The 25,183-nt window shown below is 42.4% G+C and overlaps 1 protein-coding gene across 7 annotated transcripts in view; it reads right to left on the reverse strand.

Annotated features, from left to right (window-relative positions):
- Positions 1 to 25,114, reverse strand: part of LIN54 (lin-54 DREAM MuvB core complex component) — a 39,734-nt gene extending 14,620 nt beyond the window's left edge. Inside the window, exons 1-5 of one of the 7 annotated variants that reach the window (XM_064711168.1) lie at positions 22,337 to 22,448; positions 19,272 to 19,518; positions 8,620 to 9,353; positions 2,929 to 3,049; positions 229 to 374 (exon numbers count right to left, since the gene is read on the reverse strand). In XM_064711168.1, coding sequence (XP_064567238.1) covers positions 229 to 374; positions 2,929 to 3,049; positions 8,620 to 9,353; positions 19,272 to 19,314 — 1,044 coding nt within the window. In that variant the 5' untranslated portion in view covers positions 19,315 to 19,518; positions 22,337 to 22,448. Of the gene's footprint in view, positions 1 to 228; positions 375 to 2,928; positions 3,050 to 8,619; positions 9,354 to 19,271; positions 19,519 to 22,336; positions 22,449 to 22,544; positions 22,565 to 24,476; positions 24,566 to 24,639; positions 24,766 to 24,983 lie in introns of those variants that run through there. The other 6 variants (XM_064711169.1, XM_064711172.1, XM_064711170.1 and 3 more) reach the window with 6 other exon arrangements.
- Positions 25,115 to 25,183: the final 69 nt, after the last annotated feature.

Here is a 25,183-nt window from a genome sequence, read left to right on the forward strand (position 1 = left end):
ATCTGCTTAAAACCACAGTAAGGGAGCCAGTTGAAAAAAATCTAAATTAGGGCATTACCACAGAGCATTGTGATGCAAAATGGAGACTCTGGAGATATTTTATGGACTCTGGAGACATGTTTATTATGTCTGGAGAGAAAATAAACAGTTTGTAGCACAGACACAGAGAGCTCCATTCAGACCACTGTGCAGGAGGGATAGAAGGCTGCAGCCAGAACAGGTCCTTACCTTGTTGGGGGATTTGAGTGGTGAGATAGCTATTTTATTCGGTGTCTGTTGTGTTGTTGTACTCAAAGATGATCCAATGACTCCACTCTCAGAGATGGTTATTGTCTTTGGTGGTGTCCCTGGAGCAGACTGTGAAAAAACCCTACCTATAAACAATGAAGATACCATCAGCTCCAGTTATCCCTGGTCACAGTCACTTTTAAAGCAAAGTTTTCCCTGCCATTTTATCCCTACTTCTGAGAGTGTATGACCTGACAGGAAGGACACTGGCACTCTTTAATTTAGATTTAGCAACAAAGAAGAAAACGATTGCTGCTATTACAAACAAAAAGACAGTTTGCTCAGGCTTAAAAAAAGAGCCAAAATGGACATTGAGCTTTCTGTGCCATTCAGCTGACAATTGTTGAAAGCCAGGACAGCATCCTGAGGAGCAGAGCTCTCCAGTACACCTGCACCACACAGACCCCAGCCAGCTGGCAGCTTCCTGGGAAACCCTGGGCTGCTGCCAATGCCCAGAGAAACTGAGCATTGGTGGGGGACTACTTCCTTTGCAACCTCAGCCATCAAACACCAGCTGGGTTACAGCGACCAAGAAAAAGAGGTTTGGTCTGTCTACAATCAGCTCTGAGGTTTTTGGTTTTTTTCTCTGTTGATGGTTGCCTCTTTCATTGCCTAACAGTTTTTAGTCACACTACCATCCATGTTTTCATGTGTGTGTCATACTCTCTTTTTACAATGCCAAAGAAGATTAAACATTAAAAACAGAAGCTCCACATCATGACATCAGTTTCAGGAATATTGCAAACTCCCAGAATGGAAAACAGATTTTTTTTCCGTACTTTCTAAGTTTCTTTCCAAAGAATGCTTGACCACTGAGCTTTTCTCTGCTCCACTTTGGTTCAGACTCATTTCTGTCATAGCTTCTGTCACTCATTCTCTTGTCTCACAATTAAAGTCAACTGGAACTAACAAGAAAAAGCACTATCCTCATGGCAAGCTGATTTCCTCTGCAGTCTGTGTGCTCTAAAATAATCACTTTTGTGCAGTCTAATTAACAGCACAGAGAGTTGCCAGCAGCTGCTAAAGCCACATGCAACCTAAAGAATGTCAGTATGTGGGGAAATAAAAACATCTAGAGGTTTCAATCCTTTGAGTTATTTCCTTGATGACAGCTTTCCCTTTCTGACTACATTTCCTTCTTAGCATCAGCTTCCAAAGAGAATCTGGTTTCTTATACTAGCAAGTCTTTCCAGATTACAACTTCCATCTCAGCTTGCAGGAATTTCCAGGCAATTAAAAATATTTATCAGATTCATGAAAACATGTATAAAAAAAATCAAAACACAAACACAAATGTTACACCTTCTCTAGTGATGCCAGCCTCTCAAAGCTGGCAAGCTGTGCTGGCTGTTTGGAATGGCGAGGGAAAAACTAATATTAAAGATTTCCCTCTCAATTAATGAAGCAACTTTACCTCCCAGTGATAGTTTTAGTGATGGCTCAGGCACAGGTGATTTTTCAAAATACTGATTTAAAAACTGCAAGTCATTTTTCATGTTTTTGGGTTGGGCTGTTTGTTTGGATTGTTTTTTAAACACACAAACAACTTAATTCAAGTATTTATAAGGCATAGCAATCTTCTTACAGGTCTATATATTTGGTAGGGAATTTGAGAAATTTGGGGAGTGGGATGGGGAATTCCTCTTTCACCTGAAACACGTCAGGCTGCAGGCAGCCTGCCAACTCAAGAAAAAGATGATGTCCCAGCTCTGTGCCATTCGCTGGCATCTATCAGTGTTCTGAATACAGGAGATAGTTGCATCCTTCTTAAAACCAGCTCAAGTCCCAGTGCTGTAAAGACTTAACAAATTTGTTTAAATACCTGGGAGAGATTTTAGGCCTACTTAGACTGATAAATCTGTAAGCAGTTAGACATCCTTCAAAGCTCTAATGATGAACCCAGATTCCTACTTTTATCTTTTTCAGAAAAATTAGATGCCTAAGATGTTTAGCAACAGATACACTGCCATTATAAACAAGGTATTACACTGTGGTTTTTTCTTAACTTTTGTTGGTGCTTTTGCTGTTGTTCTGTGGTCAGTTGGGCTTTTATTTTTTATAAGGATATATAGAGTTGTTTTCCAAAGGGAAAGACCATTTGTTATTTGCCTTAATTACTTTCCTAGACACTTCTGCCATGGTTATTTTTGAAGTAGGTGAGCAAGTTAACAAAAACAACACAGCTTTATTCACTTTCTTCATTCAAACATTTTTTTCTATTATTTGCATGTATTACATTTAAGTCCAACTATAAGCAGATTAAAGTAATACAAAAGCATGTGTCTCCCTTTCCCTCTGTGTATTTATAAAATGTTTCTGAAAATACTTTCTGTTCATCAAGTCATCTTTTCTGTGGCTCTGAGGTATTTTGCTTCTCCTCCCCAAAATCCATGAAGTAAAAGTACCTTGCAGTAAAAGCAACTCTGCAATTACCAAGATCATTCTAAATGAGTATAAAGGTACCAACAAGTGCATTTATCTGCTTCTGCCAAAAAAGTTTTCTGATTTTTTTTTTCAATTGCTTGAGGCACTTCGACAGAAACTACAGTAAAAGTGTTGAGACAGAAGAATTTCTACAATTACCATTTTTTGAAAAGCCTTTAAAAAATGGCAAAGCAAAACAAGTCAAAGTAGTACAACCTGCAATGACTGGTGACACTTGAGTGGTCTGCCCTGTAACAGCTTTGCTATTGATTGGTTTTGCAAATATCAGCTTGGTGATCACCGGGCCAGAAGTTGGGGTTCGAGTCTTCTTCGCAATCTAAAAGATGGAGGAAAAAAGATCTAAAGTAACTTGAGCATTTTGGATCTAAATTATTGTATTGTTAAGTACATTAAAAAATAAAAAGGGCAATACTTGCACACATAATTAGAAGAATAACTGTGTATCTTGCATTTCATCTCCACTTCTCCTTATGGAAAGAACTAGGGGATTATCCTTGACGCTTCAGATTGCCAGCTACCAAAGTAGGATAGCCAAATCCCTCTCAGCTTTTTCAGAAGATAGCTCTCTGTGCAAATATCTCATCTTCAAGATGCTGAAATTATTTCTTACGTATGGTTGGTCTACATAAAAATGTCAAAATTAAATGCACAACTCTCAGTATTCGAAGCTTTAAATGAAGTCACTTCCTTTTCAGCCCACCAGGACAAAACTTGTCCCCAGTGATTTAAATATGACCACTACTGCTCTGAAACATCTCTTGACCATTTTGACATAGCAGCACACTTGTTTTGCAAATGGGGAAAATGCTTTCTGTAACAGTTTCCCAAAAGTACATGGATCATCAGTGCCTAAAAGTTTTGAGTACTCACTAGCCAAGAACAAATCAGTTGGCTACCTCCAGGTAAATGGGGATCTATTTTCATACTGCAATCCAGTCTCCTGAAATGCAGCTGGACTAAGAACACATACAGCAATTCAATGACAGATCACTTCAGCTTGAAATCTTCATAAGCAGGAGTATATAGTCTGAAAAGTTTTAAAGAAGATTTTTCTCCCCTTCCACACTGAGAGAAGTTAACTACCAGTTGCATTTATTCCAACAGTTTTTATACATTGGCACCCAGCTAGTGAATAGCTCAATTTAGAGGCTGAGTTTTTCCAAAGACTTTTAACCTGCTGGCTGCAGGGGCTGCCTGTGGATGTGGCCTGAGTCAATGTGAGGAAGGCTGTGTGCTCTCATTTACTGAAGCCCTTACAGCTGCCCACCCCACAGGTGAGACACATCCTGCCTCTCCTGCACCACATCCCATAGGCACCAGCCTTCAACTCCAGCAATACCAGAGGCACCACATGAACATCCATGTGGGGAGCCACCTTTCTTACTCAAGCTAAATCAGAAATCTGCCTGATGTGATCAGAAATCTCTGATGATACAGAGCTGACAGCTACTTTCGACAGCCTGAGACAGTTACAAATGCTCAAATGAAGCAACTGAGTAGGCTGGAAGTTATGGTTTCCTCCACAAAACCCTATCTATAGAATTTGTTGTCTGAAAACACCTTTTTTCCAACCCCACAAGGCAAAAACATTCAAAGTATTCAGGAGCACATAACAAATTCCTCAGCTGCTCCACAAAAGGCACACGTGAGGCTGCCCCAGCTCCCAGCAGCACAGTCATGGCACAGCCAGGGAAGCTGCAGCTCCCTCTGCTGTGGCCCTGGAGCCCTCCAGGCTGCTGTGGAAAGCCAAGGGCACCTCTGTGTGCCCGAGCTACACCTGGCCAGGGAAGCCAGCAAGGAGCAGCTCTGACACCAGGCACTACCAGAGAATGGATCTCAGTTAAAGGACACCATGTGCCGCTCCACAGTTACACTACAAGTGCTCCACAGAGGAAAGCTCCATCTCAGAACAAATATGCTGCTCCTCAGGCACAGGAGGTGCTTTATGAGGGATATACAATTGTCAAGGCTTTAAAATGAAACAGAGGAGAAATAAACCTGTTCTTTTTGGAAATACATTAACTAAAACTGTTAAACATAAGTTGTTTGAAGAAGGAAATTTCATTTGTAGCCCTGCTCACAAATTTAACTCAAAGCCATTTTTAAATTTCAAGGATTCAATTACCTTTGCACATACACAGCTGATAGATGAGCAGGCATTTTATCCGTAATTTTTTTTCTCAGCTTGGACACGCTTTAATTTCTGTTCAATTCTACACCTTTCATCTGCTTGATTTGAGATTTCTATTTTAAATTAATCTTACCTTGCCATAAGGTATTACTGTAACTCAATTGCTATTGCTTTTTCTCTGAAGTGGGAGCTAAGTCTGGCTCAGAACATGATGAGCACTCAGCAGGAACAGCCAACTCTGGATAACAGCAGTTGTTTCCCAGTAACAGTCAATAAATGTGCTTAAATGACTTACATGAATGTGTGTAAAATACTACTGATCATTAACACAAAATATTTCAGAAAAAACCTTAAAAATCCTAAAATAACAGGTCAACACAAGTAGCCCTGCTTCCCTCAAACTTGACTCGCAGTATCCTCCTCAAATAAATTTTCCCCTGCGTTTTAGGTGAACTGTTTGTCTACAAAGAGCGAGGTCTAATAAACAAGTGAATCCCCTCAAGGCTTAGGAAACAGCAAGACAAATGTGGTTGGTTATAAATGAAGAACAGCACTCCTGGCCCTACCTGCTGCCAAGCAAGCATTTCTGAGGTTTATGGCACTGGATAACCCCAGCTACCAGGGAGAAGCCTCTTGGCACCACTGGGAAACTCACTGCCCATTTCAGTAAAGACTGGAGAAGCCAGAGGAAATAATCAAGATGGCCTTTGATACTTCAGAATGGACAAGTTTTCTGGAGCACTCTGCCATTGCCTGCACTGATCACAAGGAGCTTGGCATTATCCCCCTGCCTATGTAAGCTAAGCATGCCCTCTGCAAGTTCCTTTGAGTTAGACTGCAAACATATTCCCTGGAGCAACAAGCTATTCTGTAGCAATGTTATTATATTTAGGAGCACACACCAGCCTTCCCTCCCCTACAGAAGTCAAGAGATTTCCCTGCAGGCAACTTGACTTCAAGGGTCAAGTTCTGTCTTCCTCAACACTCTTCACTAAAGGTGAACTAGCAAGTTCATATGGCTGGACTTTGTTTTCAGACTCTGTTCTATTCATACAGGCACACTCCTACCTCACATTTACTGCTGGATATCCAGCCAGCTACCACAAAGGAGCTAATACACTATAAATCCACTTCCTGGATGACCTGTTGGGACCCTGTCCATGTACCCACTCTGTGTCATTTATATTGACATAGCATGAAAAATCAGGGACTCTAGAAATAGAAAAGAACATCTTAACTTCAGAGATGAAGAAACTGAGCTAGGAATGGGAGTTTGGGGTTAGGGAGTGCACAAGGTCCCTTTTCAATGATGAAATAAAGCCACCAGGATGGCTTAGCAGCTGCCTTGCCATGGTAGCAACAACTCTATGGACACTGTTAAAACCAGAGCCAGTTACCACACAAAACAAGCACAAGGCAGACTTAACAGCAGCCATGGTGATATGGCTGGACATCTGGCTCAGAGTCATGGCAAGGCCAAACTCCCGCTTCATAAACCTGGACTAAAGCAGCAGTGCAGCAGGCACAACACCACTCTTAAGGCTGTAGGCAGGCAGGAGCCACAGGCTGAAAGGAGATGTACTTGCCCAGCAGTTTTTTTCCACACATTTGTGGCACCAATTTCAGCTAAATCAGGACAAGCTGCTAGAAGGACAGTAATTAACCTCTGGGTATAGATGAGGCCAAAGGCCCTGCCACAATTAAGACCTCATAGTCTCATCCATCCAGAACTGTAAGCAGAGGAGTCAAATTCCAAGAAACGTTTTGCTGAATTCTACCAATTATGCCTCAGGTGCTGAGACTTCAACTATCACAATTAGATTACAAGATCAGATTAGATGTCAAGGCAATTGAGTTTCTCTAATGATATACAAAGCCTTTATGGTAGTGACCACAAGAACTGATAAGAGCTCTTTGTCATCTAACCTGTACCAGTTCATTCTCAGCACCAAGTCAAAGTCCTGTGCTGCCCTCCATCTGAAACAGCTGATTCACAAGAGATAAATTACAGGAGACCCACGGGGAGTCAGGGAGGCATTCACAGCCTCCTTTTCCACTCAATGAAGGTGTAAGGGGCTCGTTCAGGGTGATGGGCAAAGAATCACTTCGTTTTCTAAGATAGGGACTTGAGGTGTGGGTTACCTCCCCTGTCATTCAGGGTAGAGCAGAGCCAGAATCTCTCACCCAGCCTTATATGTCACTCTGATACTTCAGAAATTTTCTGCAGGGAAAATAGCACTTCTGTCTATGAAGTGCTAATGCAATCATTTCCCCTGCAATAATGGGTGCTAACCTTGTCTTCTTATTTTTCATTTCTACTTCCTCCTCTCCTTGTGGGAAAAAAAAGAATGTCAAGTGCTAACAATTCAATCTGTTTTGCAAAGGGAACCAATGGCTTAACAAAAAGAAACCACAACAAAACAAATTTACCCAAACTGCAATTAACTAGATTTAAAAACAGATGCAAGTCCATTAGTAAGAGCGTCTGCTAAGGAATGTGTGGAATTCCCAATGGCAAATTGAAGGAGTCAATGGCAAAGCCACTTATTTCAGTCACTGACAGCACAAATCATCTCATGCAAGGAAAAACCACATCACAGCTAAGTTGTTCTCCCCAGTTTCCTGTACCTGTCACTTGGCAGTGAATAATGAAGCTGAATAACAGGAACTGATCTGCTCTTAAAGGTTCCTATGATGACTGAAGTGCAGAGATTTTCTTGAAAACCATAGTGACAATCATTTATGTTTCAAATGGCCATTATTAAATATGTTTCCAGGTATGATGTAGCAACAAAAAAGAAGAAAGTAGAAATTGGTAAAGGAATCATCTGCAACTTTAAAGAAAATATTCAGAATTTATCTTATTCACCTGCCATGAAATACTAATCAAGGAACATTTGGCTAATAAAATTCTTTAAACTTTGTCATTTTTATATGCAGCTGATTATTTTTAATAGCATATGTAAGAGTTTAATTTCTCATTTTATTTAGACAGTAAAATAAATATTTTTCCATCATACCCTGCATTGAGTTCTACTTGTTCTTCACTTTAAGAAGTCTTATTTTTTATTATTTCTGCCTCACTGCAGAAAGGAAGAAGGAAGTCACTCACATTTAGTTCTGCCACATAACAGATGAGAATCAGACCCTTTGGGTCATAACCCAAGTCTTTTCAACACATTTTCAGATCCAAGCAGATTCTCTGTGGTTTCAAATATCTCAAGATCCATGCCAGAGATTGGGAACAAAACCTTGAATGTTCAGCTTTAGATAACTAGATTTGAGGCAGACAAGATACACCCTTCTGTTCTTTTTCAGATGCTAGAAGTTTTTTTTTTCAGAGAATTTATTTAAACAAACTGAATGTAATAGGCAGAAGCTACTCTTCCATAAAGGAGTGTATACTTTGAATAAACAACAACAGGCATATAAAGTTGAATTCAGTCTTCCTGAAAGTATGTAGAATTTATTTTATAAAATGAAAATAATGAGGAAATTATCTTCAATCTACTGAATACTTCACTTTGTCTGAGGCAAACCCTAAGTTTATAGACAGTAGCTAGAGGCAAACAGCATAAAATGGCAAACGCATTCCACAGATGAAAGCATGGGCTAAGAGCAGCATTGTATTTTTTAAATACAAAGAATAAATGCAAAGGTTGAAAGCAACAGTGTGTCAATCAGTGCAGGAAACAGACAACAATTGCAGCAACAGAACTGGTTTGAACACGTTTCACCAGCATAATTTATTTTACCTGTACTGTTTTTACTTGCTGGGACTGCAAGACAGAGGGCTGGGCTGCAGTGTTTATCAGCTGACTCCCCTGCGTCAAAGCTGAGACACCCACAACAGGTTTCACTTCCGACCGACCTCCAATGACAACTTTGATCTGCTGGCCTTGTACCTTGGAGTCTCCAGCCTGGGCTTGGGACACGGCCTTCTGCGACTGCGGGAGCTGGCTGTGGGGTAATGCTAAGACAATGGGCTGGCCAGACTTGCCCAAAGTTGTTACAATCAGCTTTTGCCCGTCCGGTTTAATACTCTGACTGCCTATTTTAATATCAGTGGCCTTGTTCAGAATAATCTGATTAGCTGAGATAGTGACAGGGGTCTGAGCACCAAGTTTGTGGAGGCCACCCGGAAAGGCAGGCTTTACAGCTGCATTCACATCAGGGCTTGGAGTTGTGGTGGTGGTCAGTGCTGCATCTCCCGAGTGGCTGCTGGGCGCAGGAGCCGATTCCGTGGTGACTGTGGCTGTGGTGGTGGCTGAGGAGTCGCTGGTGGTGCTTATGTTCACTATTTCTTCCAGTTCTGTTTCCATGGGAATGGACTCTCCCCCCATGGGCGACGACACGATAACAGCCTCGATGCTGTCGTCCTCCACCAGAGTTATGCCGGTGTCCATGATTTCCTCAGGGAGCAAGCTGTTCACTTCTGCTGAAACCACCTCCATTTTAGTAGCTGTGGCAGTGATGGCCGGAGCAGGTACTGCAATATTTTAAAAAGTTATTGGCTTCCAGAAAACAAATCTTTTCAAAGTTTTATGAATAATATTATCAAAGAAGAAAATGTAGTCCATTTTTTTCATACTGAAAGTATTGTGCATGCACAGGAGGGTTATCATGGGAAAAAAACCCTGTCATCAAAATGTGACACACCAAGCTGAATTTAGTCTCTGTAATAACTTATATAAAACCTTTACAGTCTCATTCACTGAAGTAAAATAAAGGCATTACCAGTCCACTCTTCACACTCCAGTACACAAAGAAGCAGTGTTTCCCCTCTGAAAATATGGGCACAGACACTTAAACTCACCAAAGTATAAAGCAAGAGTTAAACAGCTTTAAAAAAAATCTAATAGATGATGATGTATTTTTGTACATGTCAACATTGATTACCAGGTTACGTTGCTCAAGAGACTTGTTATCCATACCAGATGTAACATTCTTGTCAAATTTTCATTTTGGAAATCTCAGAAAAACAAATGACTGTTTAGTGATGGACTTAAACAACCCCAAAAGGTCAATCAACAGCCACCTATCACAGGATCAAGCTAAAGCCCTGCCACTCACAAGATGAAGAGATAATCCCTTGATGCTGGCTATGAAAAGAAGAGCTCAGTAATTTTTTTACTTCAATACTCACCAGAAAATATAACACACAAATTCATTATTAATTTGAAAGGTGTTCTAAACACAAACACTGTATGGAAATAAAAGGAATTTTATAAGAGCACCCAAATTATATATTAAACAAACCCCTGCAGTGAGATTCAAAGCCAGAGTCACTTCCACTTGAGAAACCTTACGGACATTGCTGGAAATGGCCACACTGGACCATTCCCCATAAACTGTATCAGTGTCAAGAGTCTGAGAACAGATCAGCTCCATAAGGCATTTTCTGCACTTGCTGACCCCAGGGGCACACTTGGGCCCTGGGTGAGCACACCCTGTGGGTCTGCCTACATGCTCCTGAGTACTAATTATAAGCTCAAGGGGACAAAACCCTTGCAAATTCTGTTTCCTACTTGCTAGGAAAAGCAGAACTGAGTTTTAATACTAATTCATGAGGAAGCATGCCAGTGAAAACACTGACCAAATGCGGGGGTGACATTATTTCCTCTGGAGTTGTTGTGGAGTTTTGTAGAGCAACTAACTACAGAACATCAGCATTTCACCCACAAGGTGGAAGGATTGGGGGAAAAAGCCCTGCTAGAATGACAGAGTTTCCATGTCAAGCTCCAGAGATTATGCTGGAGCAGTTCTGGCCTCACTGATTGCCAAGGGTGCCACTCTGACCCCCCTCACCTCAGAGTGCCAGCCAGACCAAGCTGCCCTGACACTCAAGAAGCCTGAGCTCTGGAAGAACTGCACTGACCCTCAAACTCACGGCTCCCTTATTGGCAGGCATTTAAAGATACAAAGTTGTCTGATGTCACTGCCAGAAATACCTCCTGTGGAAAGCATTTGTCCCCCAGTAACGCTGGCACAGGGATGCCAGCCCTGGTAAGCAGCCCTAGACAAAACAGCTAGCTCTGAGGGACACATCAGTAATAGTATCATATTGCTGCCTAAAGTCAAATAGGTTAACTGCACAGATGATTACTCAAAAGTAGACTGTTTTTGAAGACAGCATATGTTAAGGTCACTAGGGCTTTTTCTGAGCTGTGTCACTTGACTGTCATCTCAGCAACTTGCAAAGGCTTGCGGCTCAGATATTAAAACTTCAAACTATTTCAGACGCACAAAAAAATAAAGCTCAAACCAAAGCATCATCCTGTTCTATACTGATATGCACATAGGGCTTGAATCCAGAAGTTAAGACTCCTAGTGTCAAGCACAATCCATGTAATGATTGCCCCCAAGTTAGAAAAGGAGAGAATTATCTAAATTAGACAGTGGGGAAACCACCTCACTCTGTAATTATAAATAGTTTTAAATAATTTGCTTTTGGTTTCCATTTGTACATGGTTTTCCCAAGAAGAATGGCCTTTCTTAGCATCTTTTAACAGTATGATCATAAAATACTTAAATATATCCAAGTAGTTTTATAGTTCATCAGTTATTTGCATTCTTTATCCTTACCATTTGGTTATGTTACAAAGTGATAAGTGCTTATTAAACACCTATATCTAGCAGAAAGCATATTTATATTAAAATACACAGAGTCAGGCTTTTAAACAGCATTTTGAGTCCAAATTAACTACTGCAAGTCAGAATGCAGAAGAAAAAGAAATATATCACATCTAGTCTGGAATCAGAAACTGAAAAGTGAAAAGAAAAACATTACTCATAATTACTGTATGAACAACTCATGGCAATCATATAGGAAGATTTTGCAGTTATCAGGTAATTTTAAACTTAGCTTCCATTATTGTATTCAGGCTAGTGCACTCAACAACAGCAAAGAAGAACCATAACACAACCCACTGACTCCATTTCTTCACTGCAGGTTGGACATGACTGAAATAGATACGTGAAAGGCAACAATGAAAATTTCATCCTGGCTATACCAGAGGCTGCTGTCAAAGGCAACTTCAGCATCCCTGCAGATTTTTACTTCTTGATGTCTAGCCAGGATTTCTCAACAGTTCAGCTGTTTATTTTTTACTAATGCTTTTATACAGTTGCCCTTTTTCCAGCTCCTCTACTAAAGTGATTACCAGCAGTAAAAATGTGCCAACCTCTTTTAAGATCCTAACAGCCTTGAGATTGTCAAGAAAGGGTAGCAAATAGTTTTAACTATTTAAACCCTTAAAAGTTTCCTTCACTTCAGCAGCTATGTTTTGAGTACCGAATAATGCACAAGCTCTGACTACAACCCCTTGAAAAGATGCATCACTACATGTTTACTCAAAGCCTGAAGGAAAAAAACCAATCTAGACTAAGCAAGTGTTTAAGCTTTAGATTGGGAAATTCAGCAAATATCCTAGGTTCAGATTACTAAACAGATAATTTTAGCCTAAAAATAATGGCCATACAATTAAATAAAAGTTCACTGAAAAACTTATAATGAAGATTTGTAAACACAGCTAGCTCAGAACACCCAATCAGCCAAGCACATTAAAAAAATTTAGAGACTAAAGCATATTGTCAGCAAAGACCGGGACCAACAACTCTGAAAAGTAAGGAGAAGGTAGAGGAACGGCAAGGAGAGCAACAAACTCTCAAGCTTAACCTTACTTGATCATCTTACCCATAAAACAGATTCCTATTCTTGATTTTCAGGAAGAAAAAAAAATATGATGGTGTAAAGGATAAAGAGGATTTTTAAGGAAGAGGATAAAGAAGATAAGGTATCTGAATTTTGATCTTTCTCCATCACTAGCATGTCACTGCAAAATCTCTAAGAAACTCTGTTAAAAGTATTGAGATCAATCATATCAACATCTTTGTTGATAAATACCAGAACAGACACACTAAACAGGGAAAATTAAAAAATCAATATAAATAAGCACAGTGATCTACAAAGAAGTAAACAAAATGCAAGACATAAAAATGTCTTGTACTTGACAATAACTGCATTTTATTACATGCAGAAATGTCTCCATTTCACTAAGAATAGCCAACCTTCCTGCCTGCAACCCTGAGCAGTTTGAGTAGAGTGACAGGTTACAAAACCACCAGCAAGGCTATGTACTGCAAGCAAAACACACATTGATAAATTCAGATTATACAGAAACAAAGCTGCTGAGACCAGCTTTACACCAACTCTTAGGAAGGTGATGCACATTAGCAAGGCCATGACAACAGAGCAGAGGGCCAAGGCACTCATCACCACTTGTGGCTGCTGCCCTGGTGGTGCTCAGCCATGGGAACACTCTGGTATAACCTGACAGATCTAGGAACACTGGCCAAACCTGGCAATGCTCATTTTTTAACCAAATTTCCAAGTGTCACTTTCACCAGAAAATAAGGAAACTAAATCAGTAACAACTTTTATATGAACATCTCTTGAAATACAAAACAAACCCACAGCAGCCAAAATCAAAGGCCTCATAAATGCAACACATCTAATGTACCCCTGAAGCAGCAGGATTCTCTTGGGACCAGCAGGAAAATGCTAAGTGAAACTAAGTATCATTGCCAGATACAGCAGTATCTGCTAGCAGTTCTTTAATGCTGGGACAGATACACTTGAGAGTAGCACCCTTAAGGGCCAGCAAGAGCAAATATTTTCAATTGCTGAGCTAAAACCGTGCAAAAACGCTTAAAAAAGAAGTATGAAGAAGAACAATGAAGCCTGCCCTCAAGAAAGGGGAGAATGAGGCTGCAAACCTGAGTCAGATGAAGGCAGAAAAGAGTGGACAACCTAACAAGTAATTGTTCACAGAAAGTACAGTGTACTCTAATGAAAATGAATATAAAAGAATGCAGGATCAACAGTTAGTCAGTACAAAAGGGGTAACATTTGGATTTTCCATAGCTGAGACAAAAATGCGCCAACACCATCTCTTCTCTTTCCAATCAAGGTGCAGCAGAGGACTGTCAGCAGGGTATGGCTCAGATGTGAGGATATTAAAACTCAAAAATCCCACATTTCATGGTTACATTCATAAAATTGGCATATTTGAACCTTAACTAGCAAGGTTTAAAAACACAATACATTTAATTCTTAAGTCCATTCATTAGAACAAAGGCAAGAACATGAGGAAAATGGGGAAATACAGAATAGATCCTTGATGATTTAAGTGATAAGCACGAGATGCTGCCAACCACATTTTAGTTGCTTAAAGGCTTTTCAAAATTTTCAGCTTCTGCTTATCTGCTCTCTCCAGTCCTGGCAGATATTTAAACTCCTGAAGGCTGCTGAGCTGAAGAAATCCGATTTTTTGGGACCTTAATACTTGGAGATTTAGCCATTTGAAGTGCCCAGACCTCAAGTGCCAGTGCCCAGACCTTCCTGCCAGTGCAGGGACAGTAGCAGACCTGTCTGCAAAAGGTGTGCCCAGGTGTTGATCTAATGCAGCAGGTGGTAGGAAAGAGTTGGATGGTGGCTTCCAAGCTGCAGGAGACAAAGTCCACAGCCAAAGAGCCCAAAACTCTCCCATCAGCACACCCAGAAGGGACAGGGGAAATAATGCTGAAGAATGGAGGCTTCCAACAGCAAGGACTGGCAGGAGGAAGAGACTTCTCTCAAAAGCTGAGATGCCCCGGCCAAACTGCTTCACTGCTCTGCAGACTGAAGAGGAAACAATGGAACCATCACAGCAGGGAAGATGCTGGAGCTCAGGCAGCCCCAGGGACCCCCTTGGCCACTAGCAGGGGTTTAGGAGCTCACACCATGGGAGTCACTTCAGAAGCCTGGTCTGTGAGGGACTGGGGGATCCATCTGACAGAGAAAGGAGAGGGATCTTTGTCCATAGGCTTGTCTGGATGGTGAGGAGGGTTTTTAACTAAAGGTGTCAGAAGAGGCTTCCCTCTTCTGTGGGAAGGGGGATCACACAACCAAGGGCTGTGATCTGGAGCAGTGTCTGGCTGGAGGCTGTAGCCAGCAGGGTTCTCCAAGGAGTCAGTACTGGGTCTGCTCCTGCTGAACTTGCTAAATGATCTGGATGAAGGGACAGAGTGCATCCTCAGCAAGTTTGAGGATGATTCAAAACTGGAAGGCGTGGCTAATACATCAAGAGGTTGTGCTACAATTCAGTGAGACTTGGACAGAGAGGAACCTAATGAAATCCATCAGGAGTAAGTGCAGGGTCCTACACCTGGTGAGGAATAATCCCACACACCAGTAGAGGCTGGGGGCTGACCTGCTGGAAAGCAGCTCTGTGGAGAAGGAGCTGGGGGTTATAGGGGAGAACTTCCATGCAAGGCAGCAGCGTGTGCCCCTCTGGCCAAGAAGGTCAGTGGTGTCCTGGGTGAGTCGGGAACAGTGGGGTCACTATTGGAACTGCTGCACTAAGAGGCTGCAGAGTATCCTTTTCTGCAGAAACCCACCTAAACACAAACAGGCAGCCTGCCCTAGCTTCTGTTAGATTAGATGATCTAGAGGTCCCTTCCAACCCCAACAATTCCCTGAATCTGTGAGCAGCTGGAAGCTGCAACAATTTAAGTACAAACCAATGGAAACAGTGTATTGCAGTAGCAATTCATTCACCTACTTTTTCTTCCTCTTCCTAATCTCCCAACTCTTGGGATGGAGTGGAATAAAAGCATGTTGCAATTATTCAACCATGGAACAGTTACTAAGCTCTCCATGCTGCTATAATTAACAGATAATAGTACAAAATATTGACAGGGACACTTAAAACAATGAGCACCCACTCCTGCCCAAAAAACCCAATAGACAGAGGAAGAAAGAGATTATGTTCTTTGAAGACAGGCTGTAAAGAAAAAAAAGTTTTCAAAAATATTCATGTCTTACTGTCTTCAAAATAGAAAAGTTACACAAATGCATCTTCTTCCTTCACCACAACAGCTGCTACAAATTCACTTTAAGACTCAGCTATCTTGTGACCTATAGCTGTTTTCTTCACATCAAAACTATCTCTCACATAGAAGGAATCTCAGCATGCTACCACAGAAATTCAATTATACACCACGTACAAAAGCAATTTTTACAATTAAACTAACAAGGACCTTAGAAAGAGTACATAATCAAAAATTCCCATGAGTCAGAGCCTTTCAGGCAAAATGGAAGGTGCAAAGAAAAAGGACAAAAGCTTTAACTAAGTTTTCAACAAAAGCAGCATGTCATACAAATTGCAAATGGTTGAATTACGTTACATGTACAAGTGAGTGCATTGTTTCCTAGAAAACCAGCATTTCAAAACACTGGGACATCTAGCTCTGGATTGGACAACCCCCTTTCCACCACAAGAAAATACTACATTGCCCAAAGGTACTACCTATTACAAAAGCAGATTATGAAGGAAGAACATTCCAGTTGTTGAGAGGTACTGAGCAATATTACTAAACAAACACAACAAAACCCCAAGCACTCACTAAGAGTCATTAGTTAAAGTCTTTAACACTTGCTGCTTGTTTACCACACATCTCACTCACAGCAACTTTCCAGGAAAGTAGTGGAAATAACATTCCATGCAGCAGAATACTTCAAAGCAGTTCAGATTGCCTTCTGTAATGGGAAACAATGTTCTACTTTCAAGCAGAGCTTTAGGCAAACTAAAAAAACCCCAGAAACTAAAAATAAGAACATTCTCCTTTGTCCTTCCCTTGGTTTGCATGCCAGATTTAGTCATTTTCAAAACATGCCATAGCACAAAAGCTGAAACACAGAACTGCACAGGTGCTACAACCACTAGATACATTCTGAAGGTGTTCACTACAGTGAACAACCCCAATTCTGGGTTTGTGGATTCTAGGGCCCTTACATTTAATCAAGCACTTCTAACCTAATGTACCATACAAACTTTGTATGGAAGTTTGCAGTGAGACCAAAAGTAGAAAACCTTAAAATAACTTCAAGTAATTTAATTTTTTGTCATGTTTAGTAGGCCAATAGTAAGGCATAATGAATCTAAAGTTACATTAAATAAACATGTAGTGAACTTAGCTTGACTGATAAAAAACCAAAAACCAAACAAACCTGAAATGTGAGGAGTACTTATCACTAGGCCCAAAAAATGCAGATTTTTGTTTTTTATATACAGCTTGAAATAAAGGTCTTGCTTTCCAAACTCCAGGCACCCCCTGAATGGGAGGCTACAGAAAAATTCAGAAGACACAGCAATATCATACCAGGAACACTCTAAACTACAAGTGTGAAAACTACCACCATAGGCTTGATATCGAATTCCCCACAAACTTTTAGCAGGTGTTATCATATTGCACACCCTTAAGATCAGGCTTGCTGCCAGCATTTTCAGCAAGAGTACATTTTAGAGCTGTATTTATGAACAAGAGTTCATCACCACAGAATCTTAACCTACCAGTTCTACTGAGACTTCTAGCTGGGAAGCACAATGATGATCCAAGTGCATCTCACCTATTCTACAGTAGCACTGCCCAGATAGGTGCAACACATGAAGTTCATTCTAACTGAAACAAACCCCCCACATGACACTGATTTCAGTGAAGTATTTAATTTCAAAAAAACATGCTAAAATGGCACAGAAAATTTTGCCCTAAAAGCTTAATTCCTTATGTGTCTTATGTAATCATGATCCTTTTCAAAGTTAGAACACCACAGAGATAAAAACAAGAGAAAAACCTTAAGACACAATATTGCCATGCTTTAAAGGTAGTGCTGTCAAGATTTGAACAGCAGTGAAAGCTGCTATGGCCACCACTGCTTTTTAAACTCATCTAGGGTGGCATTCTTCGTTTTTGACTCAAGTGGAGCATTAAAACAAAATTACAGATAGCCCAAACAGTTAGTTTGCAATGAGTTGCAGGAAAACTTGCTTTTAGCTGCAATCTCAGCAGTTCTACCAGCTTTAAACATGACAACACTGCACAAGTACAGAATATATTCACTTGCAGAAGGGCTAAGCTAAAGATAAATGTTCACCTGCAGGAAACCAGGATTGCATTCAGATTCCCTCGTTCAGAAAAACCACTATTAACACCTCCTTCCCACTTCAGTCTCTAGAAAAAGCATCTCTGTATTCCTTTTGGGAAAACTTACTTAAACAACTACGACTGTGCAATAGCTGACTGGCCTTTGTGGAATGAAATTCCACATTAAGATTTTGAGTTGAGATCAATTCAACAGGAGAAATAGGAATTTCTGTGGAATCTTCATCCCTGCTCCGGTACCATGTGGGTCCCTTCAAATGCAGGCTGCACAGACCTCTGAAGTCTCATGTGTTGTAACATACATTGAAGAGTTTTTGAAACACAAACTTGTAAGTTTCATTAGCTGTAGGTAAGAAAACCAACAGCTTTGGACAAGCGCTTGAAAAACCCCCAAAAACTCACAGACAGGACTAGCCAGAAAGAAACATTTCAGTGACTAGGACTACACTGTATCTCTTACAAACTAGGTTTCAATATGCTGAAAGTGACACGGCGAGATATGGACACTGTATCTTACTCTACCCCTGGAGAAGCTTTATTCGACACAACATGCCAAGGCCGCTTAGGAAGAAGAGTTCTTTGGATGCACTCTCCATGCTGCTCACTGGAAGTCTGTTCCAGCGCCCCATCACTCTCTGGGGGAGGAACCTTTTCTAATACCCAACCTAAACAAGCAGCAGGACTTGAGAAAAGCCCCAAAACTGTCCTTACGGGATACCCTTCCAAATTGGATTTTCATGCCAAACATGCTCAACCACCCGTTGGACAAGTCACCACTACACTGCCTGAGTTGATAGAGAGCCAGAATGTTCATCTCCTTCTCAGAATTCCTAAGTGAAAAAACAACAGCATGCAAAGCTTTAACTGTATTTTTCTATGGAAAAAGTTGTTTGCTTTTTTTTTAATGTAGCAAGATCTAGTTCTTTATTACATCTAAAATTAATTTGTATACACAAAAGAAGTTTTTGCCAACTTTTTTTTTTTGACACCTTTGTCAGTTCATAATTTTGAAGACTGGGGACGAACAGTGATTAACATATGACAGGACAGTGGAGCTGACCTGCAGCCTGGCAGGTTCTCTGTGTGACTCAGCTGCCCCAGTTCATTGCTGCACAGTGAGCAACACCACACACCCACAGGCTGGACACACCTGAACCAGAGGCTGTCACTCTGTAAATTCGCCCACAATCCAGCTCAGGACACACACCCAAAGAGCTCTGTGTCAAACTGCAAAGTGCACTGAAACCAACCCAGCAGCAGAAATAGAACTTGAAAATAACTATGGGATGTCTTTCTGCAAAATTCTATAGCATCTGCATTTATCAATGTCATTAAGAATTTTTGTTAAGAATCCAGGACATCCAACTTGTCAAAATCTTTCATTCAACCTATTTCTTTTTGCTGACATGACACCAAAACTCACCTTCCTGTTCAAAAAAGACTGAGCTCTTATTTTTCCCAGTCATTCCAGTAGTGATGGTAAAAACTCACAAGCAGCCTCCTTCTTGCGTATTTTCTGCTTCTCTCTTGGGGAAATCCACTTTTTTTTTTTTTGTCCACAAGAAATGAGAGTGACAAACTTTGCCAGTATCACTGACTGCAAAACTGACTACAGCCTTGCTGGTCATTGCAGTGTAGCCCGTTCACAGCACTGGCACCAAAACTAATCTCTGCAAATGGAAAAACACCCACTGGTCATTTAATGGTCCGGGCATTCTCCCAGCAAGGAGAAAACTTATTTTAAGAAAAGTTCAATGCATAACAGCACAAGGTTCATAGTTCCCAGAGATTCTTGACTGCCTGCTAGCGCAAAGGATTTAGAACACCTACCTATGCAAAGTTGAATCAAGTCACACTTTAGAAAGTGAAGGTCACTTGTTTGCCTAAGTAGATTTCAAGGGAAAACAAATAAATCTTAGAGAAACAAATCCTTTTATTGGGTCATTTTATAACCAAAACAAACTAAAGAACATGCTAGGTAATCTCCTTATTTGCTATGTTCTCTCATCCCTTTTTGACAAATACAAACAAGCACATCAACTATTCCAGGCAACTGAAATTCACAAAGAACAACACAAAAAAATTGGAAATGCCATTCTTAAGAAACTACTGACACCAGATATGCTTTCATTCATTTGAAAGAAAAGCCTCCACAGAAGTATATGTATAATCAAGATTCACTCTGCTCTGCGGGCATATTGTCAAATGAAAGAGCACAATTCCACGTAGGTGATCTTGCTGAACTACATTTCTCCTAATTAACTGCCATTCTTCAATTTTGCTATTTTTCCAATAATGGGGAAAATAGTGTCATTCATTTTAGGCATTCCCCATTTTCTTACTCTCTCTGACACTCTGTGTTTTATCTCTAAAACTGAAGTTTGTTTTGTCATAAAGCAAAGAATTACAAAATCACTCAGCACTGTGTTTTTTCAACAGAGAGGCTTTTGTTTAAGCTTACTGAGCTAGAGATGCTTTAACAAAATGCGTGTCATGAAACCAGAAAAAGATGAATTCATGAGGAAGCTATGATTAACAAGGGTAAGTGGAAAAATTAATCATCTAAGACTGCAAACTCACCATGTTTGCATATGTAATAGCAGAGTGAAAGCAAATAGCTTTAACACAGTAACAAAACAGGTATGTGGAAAACAGACAAAATCATTTCCATTCTCTTTCCCAGTCTCCACATAAGACAGGTCATGGAGGCAGTTTGTCTGCATGATTCCCAAAGGACCATGGCTCTAGGTATATCAAATACAATACCAATGGCAAACCATAGCAAGGAAAAAACCTCAACCTCACTCCTTATCAAATGCTGAATACATAACCAGTGTCTAAGTATCCAGTCTTTTCTCCAACAGTTACAAGGAATACTTAAGAAAATACCAGGTGTTCTTCTACCACAAATTAACCATCTATAGTCACAAAATAGTTCCCAAGGCAACCACAATTCCCTCAACCAACGCACTCCATTCCCTTCCCATTACTCTACACTCTGCTAAGTGACTGCTCGCTGCCTGAGACACCACACAAACAACAGTGTGCAGCAGATCAGAACAATGGGCAAGGTACACAAATTAGCAACTCCTACATGTTTGTCAAGTGATATGTACATGAGAATTTTATATTACACAGTTGAGGGTTTTGGGTTTGCTCCATTTCTTTTCCATGGGAAGACTGCTTAAGTTCATGTTTCCACTGCCATGTTTACTATAGAGGTGCTGGGTGATTTGCTTTTAAGACTGGGGAGAGAAAAAAAACAACAAACCAACTTGTCCACAGACCAGTTTATGAAGATCCTTCTTCCCTTGGCAATTTCTGAGTAATTTATGCTTCCATTATAATTTTGAAAGGAAAAGTAAATCTAAAAAACCTTACATGTCAACAAACTTATACACTAATAAAACAAGCACTGGCTACAACTTCCTGGGATTTAGTGTGAGCAATATCCTAGCAATACCTTTATTGCATGGTTATTTCAAACAGCAGCATTTGCAGCTCTGTGTGTACATCAGCAGCAGCATGACTTTCCCTATATTTCAATTCCCTGTGTGTATTAAACCTGCACACTACTGCTAAAGGTCTCCTGTCCACCTTTGGCATCTGCCTTTTTGTTTCCATCCATTTTCCCTCCTTGTGCTAGCAAACATCTGTATAACTGCAAGGGCAACCCAGATGAAGGAGCCAGGCAGGAGCAAAGCCATCCAAACCCAACTGTAGGTTGTCACAAACCCATTTTCTCCATGCCATTGACACTGGTGTCCAACCCGGGAAGAAAACTAACCCACAAAGTAGTAAACAAATTCTGGTGAGTCAGTGTGCTGAGACAGCTCTGTTCAAAGTCTGTGAGCACCAGAGCAGCACCAAGGGATCGCACCTGAAAGACTTTTCACAGGAACAATCGTTTCACCCAAGGAAAACAGACTGCTTGAGTCTCCAACAGAAACTGCTGTTACTGCAAAGGAATAGAACCCCCAAAACAGACAGTCCCTAAAGATGGGGATTCAGTATGTACCTAGAACGCACACAACAGATCAAAGCAGAGCCCAACACTAAGGACATACCCCTCACGTGGGCAGCAACACATCCAATAGCAGAAGGATGCTGCTGAAGGGGAGTGATGCCCCAATTAAGGAACTACCAATCTACATCCAAATCTGGAACACAGGAATCTCTCACTTCATGTAGCTTTGTGCCCCATGACTAATCAAGGGATTATTCTGTTAGTCTCCCTCTTTCTTGTGCAAGAACATTCTTTTCCAGACTTCTAATGTTGTCAGGTGAGCCTAGTCACTGGCTGTGCTGAAAGCCACATGCTGTTTATCAGCTTTCTGAGCAACTGAGGAAACCAAGCTATGCAAATATAAGGCCTGGCAAAATACAAACCTTCAAAACAAGAATTCAAGAAACATTTTCCATTTCTCTTTGGAAGCTCTGGGAACTAAGAATAATAATTAAAAACCTGAAGAAGAATCCTGAGTGTACCTCCTAGGTACTTGCTATGAAGGTGCCCACCACACCCTGGCACTGCTGTAGGGCACAACCTCTTCAGGACATTAGGATGTGCTTCTCACAGCAGGTGTTACCTCTATAGCACCTATAGAGAACAAAAGCACAATCACACCAAGGGACAGATAAGGAACCACAGTTTGTTGATGAAGCAGAAACCAAAACACAACCCCCCCCAACCTACCTTAGTTCCCCCTGAAAACATTTTTCAAACAAAAGTAAGAGAAAATAACCCAAGGGGTTTTGACAGTTTTTCCAAATCTAAAATAAATTATATTGCAGTGTAGGAGATAACAACATCTCTAAGATTGAATTCTGACATCACCCTTCTTATGCACCTGTGGTTAGTAGCTACTCCACCTGAAAGCATTTAAAACTCCTCAAGAATTCTGACAGAACTGTTCAGAACATTCAGTTCTAAACGTGGACATTAAAGTGTAAGCAAACCAAACATCAGCAGATAGTTCTTGATATGTAAGCTGAACAAGCAGCCTTGCCTAACAAACTGCTGAAGCTTACCCCATCACAAGGAGCATGAAGTACTTTTTTATCCCATTAGGGAGCCTGGGCTGTGTTTTCAAACACACTCTCCAAGCCAGCCTATAAGATTGTTTGGCCCACAGAACAATACAACCACACATTCCTCTCTAGGTTGGTGCAACTCAGTACAAGGCATGCAACTAACATGTAACTCATTGACAGATATGTAAATTGGATGTCTTGATAAATAATAATTTAAAAAGAAGAAAAAAAAGACAAGTCTAATGCATTTAATTTTACAAAAAGATTCCACTGACAGAAAAAATATATTCAGTTGATAATCTACTATTCTTCTTGCCTCCAATAAGCCAAAAGCTATTGAGAAGAAGCTAACCACATACTCAATGATTCAGTAACTTGCTATTGCCAGTTTCATGTAAACATTACTAAGAACACTTCAAATTATTTCTCTATACTCAGTATTTCCTACAGTAACTGTAATATACTTCAAGGAACAGTTCAGAAAGATGAAACTAATGAAAGGTAATTTAAATATCTATCCTTTCCTCGCCTGACATCTTAAGTCTGAGAGCTTTCCTCCTGATTACAGTATATTCCAGTGGGCAGTTTCATGTGCTCTCCCTGCCACAGGGCTTTCCAGAACCCAAATCCTCAATGTCAAGCGTTACATAATTAGTACATTACATGCTTCAAAGTTAATTATATTAACAAATAATTCAAAACATTCCAAATATTGATATACCTCATAACAAGCAAGATGGCGACAAGAAAAGATGGGACTATCCCAAAAGATGGTCTGGCTACCTTCACAGAATCATTAAGTTGGAAAGGCACCCCTGGAAATGATCCAGTCCTACCTCCCTGACAAGACAAGGCCATTTGGAGCAGGTGACACAGGACCGTGGCCAGGTGGGTTTCAAATGTCTCCAGCGAGGGAGACTCCACAACCTCCCAGGGCAGCCTGTACCAGTGCTCTGCCACCCTCAGCATAAAGCCCTTCCTCATGCTGAGGTGAAGCTTCTTGTATTTTTCCTTATGGCCACTTATCCATATCCTGCTGCTCAGCACCACCAAAAACTCTGCCACCATCCTCTTGGCACCCATTTCTGAGATATTCATATGCATTAATGACATCAGTCTTCTATTCTCTAGACTAAACAATCCCAGCTCCCACAGTGTCTGTTCATACAAGAGATGCTCCAAACCCCTCATCATTTTCGTGGCCTCCACTGGACCCTCTCCAGGAGCTGCTTGTTTTTCTCGTACTGCGGAGGCCAGAGGCGGACACATTCCCTGGGGGCTGTCCCCAGCCGGGCAGCGCGCTCGGGCCACAGGTGCGCCCAGGCACGGGCTGAGCCGAGCAAGCACCGCAGCAGCTCCGCGGGCACGGCCGGAGCGAGCATCCCGCTGACACCGGCAAGGCTCCCCGGGAGCGACCCGCTCTGCCCGGCCGGCGTACCGCCTGGGCCCCGGAGCCGCCCGACTGGCTGTCCCCGGGCCGGGCAGCCGGGCCCCGCCAGCCCCGGGCCCGGCGCGCCGAGCCCCGGCGGCCGCGGGCCCCGCGCGGTGCGGCCAGCGCGGCCACTGCCCCCGCACCCCCCGGGCCGGCTCTCACCTAGCGGGGGCGGCCCGGGCCCGTCAGCGCCACCGGCCGCCACCGTATTTCGAAAGATCCGCCATTTTCAGCCCGTCACCGCCGCTCCCGCCCCCGCCGCACCTGCCCCCGCCGCCCCGCCCCGGCGCCGCCCCCGAGCCGCGAACCCCAACCCCTTCCGCACCGGCGTCTCCCGCGCAGACCCCGCTCCGAGGGGGAGCCTGCCCGCGCCGCGGGGCCGCCGTGACCCCGCCGCTCCGCCGCGGCTCCGGGCGCAGCTGACCTCGGCGAGCGGCGGGGCGGGGAAGGGACGCGCCGGGCGGGCACACCCGCGGCGGAGTGGCGGCCGGGACCGACTGTCCGCGCTATCCCGGGGAGGCCGGCGGGGCCAGCCGGGAGCCCGGCCCACTGCGGGGAGAGCGCCTGGCGAGGCCGGGCCTGTTCTTTACCGGCGGGAGGCGGCTGTCAGCCGTGCCCGCGCCCCCTTCCCTGTCCTCCCGCCGCCGCTTTCCCGCCCCTCGCACTCACCGGGCGGGCGGGCGCTCTTCTCCTCCCTCCGCTAGCGATGCCTCCGGCCGGTGCCGGCACCCCCCGGTGCCGCTCCCGGCGGCCGCGGCGGCGGCGGCCGCGCCCGCGCCGATCCCGCCGCCGCGTTTGTTCAAAATCACGCGCCCCGCGCCATTCCCCCGCCGCATCCCATAATACCGCGCCGCCCTGGCAACCGCCGG

Source organism: Zonotrichia leucophrys, chromosome 4 (genome assembly GCF_028769735.1).
Source record: "Zonotrichia leucophrys gambelii isolate GWCS_2022_RI chromosome 4, RI_Zleu_2.0, whole genome shotgun sequence".
Classification (NCBI taxonomy): domain Eukaryota; kingdom Metazoa; phylum Chordata; class Aves; order Passeriformes; family Passerellidae; genus Zonotrichia; species Zonotrichia leucophrys.